This window comes from Nannospalax galili, unplaced genomic scaffold (assembly GCF_000622305.1).
Source record: "Nannospalax galili isolate Female #2095 unplaced genomic scaffold, S.galili_v1.0 scaffold859, whole genome shotgun sequence".
Lineage (NCBI taxonomy): Eukaryota > Metazoa > Chordata > Mammalia > Rodentia > Spalacidae > Nannospalax > Nannospalax galili.
In genome coordinates, this window is record NW_008342889.1 from 146,831 (window position 1) to 154,015 (window position 7,185).

Sequence of the window (7,185 nt, forward strand, 5' to 3'; positions counted from 1 at the left end):
TAACAGGTGCAGCAGGGACAGGAGAAACCCCCTGCCTCCTTAGCCCAGTGCAGGGTCAGGCAACTGGAGCCAACACCTGAAAAGTATCAAGAATAAAAGAATACAAAGAGACCCTATGTAAAATCCTCCAAGTGCGAAATGACTCCAAAGGGATAACTAAAGATGATAAAGAGCTAACCAAATTAATGCCTCGCACTCATGCTATGGTACCTAACAAAGCTCTATGGAGAAAACAGTTAATATGAATGGACAGAATCTTTCCATGCTGTGTGAGACCTTGTCTATGACTGATTTAATATATAATGCTAACCTTCCTTCAAGTGTTTTACAGCTGTAAAACCCATTTAAAAGATACTGGAAGAGGCAAAGGCCAGCGATAGCTATAAGATTCTTGGAAGTTTTATGGTTGGGTAAGATGGAAACAAACTATACAACTGTTAAGAAAATCTACAGTACCAGGGGTGGGTTGCCCCGCTATGAGCTGTTGGTCAGAGAGATCCTAGAGGTCCTCAAATTCACCAAGGTTATTGCCACTAATGTCAGTTGTACACTAGAAAGGTCGGTAAGGCCATGTTGCTGAAGACACTGCCTGATGTGAGTGCGGGAGAAGAAGAAGAGATGGAGTTGAGACTAAGCCAAAAAACTCTATGACTCTGGATAGATGATGTTCATATTGCCAGAAGGTGTTATGCTGATGGTTGGAAAAGAAGGGATGCCCTATGATTCTACTCAACAATGGGTCCCACGTGCTGCACACTATGGACATGCCAAACAATGCCTGCAAGTGGAATAATGGCTCAACCAACATACCTACAACTGACAAATTTCTAATTGGATAAGGCCTTCTCCTAGTGGTGGAACACACACCTGGTGCTGTATACCAGGCCAACGCCTTGTGTTGAGAAAGGCTACAGGCCTTAGCAGGGAGAAGTATACTGTTTAATATATATATAGCACTGCTACTGGGATAGCTTCTAGGCATTCATATTTACATTCTTGTTCATCTAGATGTGTCTACTTCCTTCTTGTCCCCGACCGCTTTCCGTCTCGCCGGCAAGAACGACGCGGGAGGACAAGTCAGGATCCTTCTGCAGCAGTTTATTGTATGCGCATCTTACACTCTTAGAAGCTTAAAGACCGAAGACGCCGAGAAGCGGGAGAGCGGTTGCTTATATAGTCTAAAGGTCCCATCTATGACGTATAAGAAGCGGATTGGTTGCTGGAGATCACGCCACGGGAGGAGGCGAGGGAGAGCAGGCTCTTGTGCACGCCCCTTATGGGCGCAGCAGGATGTTTACTGTTAAGAAGGTCCGGATACCGGCGCCATCTTGTAATGGCGGCGGAGGCTGTGGCTCTCCACAATTCTCTCTCTCCACAGAGGAAAGTTAGTTGGGCCCAACTGCATGAGAGTCTTCTGTGAGTAATCACAATTTCCAAGGTTCTATCTAGAGATGGCAATAGTCATGTCCAGACTAGAGAAAACAGCACACACCTGGCCTCCAAGGTTTCTGGATGGGGCTTGGTTGCATAACTATAATCCTAGCACTTAGGAAGTCTGGACAGGAAGATCAAGAGATCAAAGACATCCTCCACTGTATAATGACTTTGAGGCCAGCCTGGTCTAGGAGATCTTATCCATCCAAAACCAAAAAGTAGCCAAAGAACCCAAAACCTGAGAACTGTAAAAGTAAGAGAAGTTATATTGGTTCTTTTAAGCCCCAATTTGTGGTCTTTGTTGGTGCTTCTCTGGAAATCTAACACATAAAATAACATGAATCAGAAATTTTAGTTAAAAGTACAAATATTTTAAAAGGCAACAGTTACCAAAATTAACAGAAGTATATAGAATGTCTAACTAGCCCTAAGTCCATCAAAGAAATGTTATTCTTTAAGTAAACACGTTTTCAGAAAGAGATTGCCAGGTCCAGATCATCATCCCACTTACAATCTTGATTCATGATTTAAGAAAATAAAATATAAACTTTACCAAAAACTAAACTTTCAAAATACAAAGAGAAGATAAATACATCTTCCAAATAAAAATAAAGCCAGTATTTTTCCCATATTAAAAACAGAAAATTCTTTTTTTTAATTAATACCCACATGGCTCACATTTGCCTGAAACTCAAGTTAAGAGGATCAGTGCATTTCACTGCAGGGTTTAGATATGTAAACTGGGACCTGTGTAACTCCAAGACTGGTGACACAGATCAATGAGACAGAAAAAAAATTCACACATTGACCCAAACAGTTACCATCAATTTATTTTATAGAAAGGTACCAAAATAGTTCAGTGGAAGAAAGACAGAATTTCAACAAATACAGCAAAAATCTAGACAGCCAAGGGGAAATCATGGTGAACTTCAACACTTTGCTCAAAAACACTAACTTGAGGGGCTGCAGAGATGGCTCGGTAAGAGTGCTCCCTGCTCCTCCAGAGGACCTGAGTTCAGTTCTCACACTCAAGTTGGGTGAATCACATCTGCCTGTAACTCCAGCTCCAGGGGATCTGAGCCACTCTACTGGCCCTCTGCAGCCACCTCCATAGACCAGGTGAACATGCTCACAGAAACATACATAAATTAAAATATCAAAAAAATTAAAACACTTTATTAAACTGATATCAGTATGAACTAAATATGTAAGTCAAGCATAGAAAATGATAAATCAGGCCTCAAACATTTTTAAAACTTCTTCCATGATATAGTTCAGAACATGAAGATGCAAGAGAGTGTAGGAAAACATATTTATTAAACATACATCTAACAAAGGATTTGTATTGAAACTGCATGAAGAACATTTACAGTGCTGTAAGAAGAAGACAGATAAACCCAACCAAAAAAGAAGCAAAAATGGAAAGGCACTTGACAAAGAAAAAGACAAAATGACCAATAAGCACATGAAAACACACTTCTCAGAGATGAATGGGTCACAAAACAAATCAAGACAAAAACATTTTTGAACTACTGGAAATAAATGAATACACACTACACAAAAACTACTCAGGCACATTAAAAGGAGTCCTAAGAAGGAAATTTATATCTCTAGTTAGCTGCATAGAAAAAATCAGAAAAAGCACAAATAAATAGCTTAGTGATGCACCTCAAGTGTTTTAGAAAATTAATACCGAGCGAGACTGCACAGAGGAATGCCACATAGCAGTAGTCAAATTAGGAGTCCTCTATAAGCTAGCTAGGAAGCCAGTGGTCAGAGAGGGGACTCATGACCAAGAGAATTCTCGACCCCAAGGAGAAACAGGGCAGGGCTTATGAAACTTAAAACTACAATTGTATCACGACAGGGGTAAAGCCAATAGTCATAGTTACATCAGATTATCATAGTTACACCAGACCAGGGACAGGTCCGTTAACAAAGAGATATACAGTTAACAAAAAGTTTTGGTTATGAACAAAACAAGTTTCTCAGAATGCAGAAACCGTCAGCTCCATAGAGATGCAGGTAGAGCTGAGGGGGGTACAGGCTATCTGGACATGCTGTTTCAACTTGCTACATGGCTACTCATAAGTTTCTCAGTATTGTAAAAACATTGTACTCCCTTAAAATACCCACATGAGATGAACTGCTTGGGCAAAAATCGGCTGGGCAAAGACATAGGGTAAAGTAAAAGTCAGCTAGAACAAAATGGAGTTAGTTTTGCCATTTCAGAAACAAACCCAAAGCAAGTATATGGGAAGAAATAATAGAAATCATTGCAGAAATTAATGAAATAAAAGCAAACAAAAATTAATGAATCTAAGAGCTGGTTCTTTGAGGGCAAAAAAAGGTATGATGGACCCTTAGCTGAGTTAACAGAAAGAAAGAGAAAGGCCAGGCATGGTGGCACATGCCTTTGACCCCAACATTCAGGAGGCAGAGGCAGGTAGATCTCTGTGTGTTTCAGATGAGTCTGGTCTACATTGTGAGTTTCTGGCCAGCTGGGACTACAGGGAGACCCTGCCTCAATAAGATGAAAAAAAAAAAAAAAAAGAAAAAAGACACCCAAATTTATAAGTTAAAAGAAAATCACATTGCGTGTGTGTGTGTGTGTGTGTGTGTGTGTGTGTGTATTTTGAGACAAGGTCTCTCAGTAGCCCTAGGTGAAACTCACTATATTCACTATGGAGACCAGCTCCTTTTGATTTCACAGAGATCTGCCTACCTCTGCCTCCTGAGTGCTGGGATTAAAGGCATGCACTACCACACCCGACATAGTAGATGATAGATAGATAGACAGACAGATGATAGATGATAGATAGATAGATAGATAGATAGATAGATAGATAGATAGATAGATAGATAGATAGATAGATAGATAGATAGATAGATAGATAGATAGATAGATAGATAGATAGATAGATAGATAGATAGATAGATAGATAGATAGATAGATAGATAGATAGATAGATAGATAGATGATAGATAGATAACAGATAAATTATATATATATATATATATAATGCAAATAACCCACAGAGTGGGATAATGTAACTCCCGGGTGCTATAGACTATCTAACAAAACATCATTGCAAGGCATGTTACCTCCCTTGGGGTTATTAGTCAAGTAGCTCTGAGATCTGCAAAGCAATATGGCTACTGACTTGCTCTTGGTTGCCCTACAGAACATCAAGGCAACACCCTGTTGCTGAAAACACCACACACTTTGGTCAAAGGACCTGGAGAAATCAACATAGTAATGATATGGAAACCTCTTCCTTGAGAGCTGGCTCTCATAGTGTTGAAAGGTGCTATGCAAGATGCTAGGGGAGAAAAGTAACCAATGTTCTACCCAGCAGTGAAGACTGTGAAACACAATGACAGGTCTAACAAGATAACCCTGCTGTACAATAGTGGCACTTGTACCTTGGAAGCAACAAGCAATTATCTAACTGTACCTCAGACCCCTTCACTTCGAGGGAACTAATGCCTGGTAGTGTAAAATTAGCACAGAAACCTTGGATAGAGAAGTTATCAGCTCTAGAGTAGTACCTTTCACTACCATATCTTCCAGCTGCCTTTAAATACTCATCCTTAAAGATAAATGCGGCTCTCCCATCTTATCAAAGAAGTTTCTTTTGACAGCTGATGAAGACTGATAGACAGTTCCACAACTGGTCAAAACACAGAAGATGAATGACCATGGGAAGCCCAGTCCCAAATGGGACATCTATACAACATTATCTATCCCTAAATCTAAGGGCGCATCATGGAAGAAGGGGGCAGTAAAAGAGCCTGAAGCCCAAAACGTGGGAATATTGCTCCCATGAACAAGATATGCGAAGGCCAAGCACCAATCTACATGCCAACACAGATAAAGAAATTTTTGACAAGGACACACCCATAGATGAAGAGCTACAGGCATTAGGGGAATGCTGTGGGAAAGAGACCAATTTCTTTTGGTTTTGGTTTCGGTTTTGTTTGAGCAGGCAGCTGAAGAAAGAGGGTATGAGTTGGTGAGGGAAGAAGTGGATAGAAATGATAGAAATGATGTGCTTATAGTGCACTCTTGTATGAAATCCTCAGACAGAAGGAGGCATGATTTCTATATGTCAAAACCAAAATAAAAATCATCAGTAAAACCTGTTCATCACTAAAAATCACTAAAAAGGAAATCACAAGTGAAGACACTACATGATCTTGAACTTGGAGAAAAAAAATGACTATGCCATCATTATACAGAAAACTGACAAAGATGAACATGGCTATGGATGAGAACACATTACAGCATCAGTACTGAATGTCCTGGGTTTGATCATTTTAGTATAATCTTATAGGAGAAATGGCTTGTCCTTGGAGAATATTTTGGTACAGTTTGGGTATTATCATACTAATAACATTAATTATTATTATTTACATTCACTAGATAGGTTCTTACTCTGTAGACAAGGATAGCCTCAATTATACTATGTAGCATAGGCTGACCTCAACCTTATGTACCTATAAGATTACAAGCCTGAGCCAGCACATCTAGCTGGCCTCAATTAGTATTACTGTATCTACAAATGGTTTGGCAACAGACAAGCTAGAGACCATGGAAAATATAAGCAACCTATGATTATTGGTAAGGCTTGTTTGAGAGTTCCTTGAAATACTCCTGCAACTATTCATCAAGTTTTAAATTATATTTTTTGGAAAATAAATGTTTTTAAAGGATGTTGACATTTTCAAAATGTAAAAAATAACACACAGTATCCAAAAAATAAACAGAAATGCAGTTATATTGTAGTAACCATGTGATGGTTTGAATGAAAATGTCCCCCATAGGCTCCAAGTATTTGGATATTTTTGTCCCCACATGGTGGAGCTGTTTGGGAGGTTTTAGTAGGTGTGGCTATCCTGAAGGAAGCACTTGATAGGGCTTGGGGTGGGCTTAGAGAATTCTTAAGCCTTGCCAGATCTCCAGTTATTCTCTTGTTTCCTGTGCCTGTTGGAAGGTGTAGAGCTTAACATCTGCTCCTCTTCTCCAGCCACCTCTGCCACCATACGTCCAGGCCAAGATGGACTGTAATTCCCCTGGAACCGTAAGCTCAAATAAATTCTTTCTTCTATAAATTGATTGGGTCCACAGAAAAGTGACTAATACAAACCATGTTATCAAAGCCAAAAGATATTGAAATTATTTATCATATTGTAACAAAATATCTATCAGGATGTTTTATTTGGTTTTGTGGGTGGCTCGGGACACAGAAAGAGCCATTCCTCAGGACCTTGGAGCAAAGGATGCCCACCCTCCAGACAAGCTGCTCTGTCTCCTCCAGGAAGGAAAATGGCTATGATCTGGAAAGTCAGATTCCAGAAGGTCATTACCCTCCTCCTCCAGTTTCTCTCTCTTTGCCCAGTTGACTAAATCCTGTGGTCAGAAACATCTCACTGTGAGCAGTCACAGACTACTACAGAAAACACAAAAATGACAATGTTTTGTGTTTACCTTTCCTTCTTGTTGCAGACTGAATCAGAGAACGTATCCATTCTCTTTTCACAGATGCACGGGTAGGTTTTACCGCAGTCACTATCGTCTATTCTTGTTGAAGTCAAAAATGCACACATTCCTCCTTCGCGTTGTAAATTCAATGCTGTCAAATCGCTGTAGAACAAGAAACATAATGGGCAATTATTTACAGTTGAAGCTTACATCGAGGTAAGCTATTTTTTTTTTTTTTTTTTTTTTTTTTTTTTTTGAGACAGGGT

The 7,185-nt window shown here is 39.7% G+C and overlaps 1 protein-coding gene across 1 annotated transcript in view; it reads right to left on the reverse strand.

Moving 5' to 3' along the window:
• The window catches only part of LOC103738756, an 88,532-nt gene that overhangs the window by 41,146 nt on the left and 40,201 nt on the right, over positions 1–7,185 (reverse strand). The window contains exon 14 of the mRNA XM_029566325.1: positions 6,926–7,081. Within this exon, the coding sequence (XP_029422185.1) occupies positions 6,926–7,081 (156 nt within the window). The remainder of the gene's footprint in view (positions 1–6,925; positions 7,082–7,185) is intronic.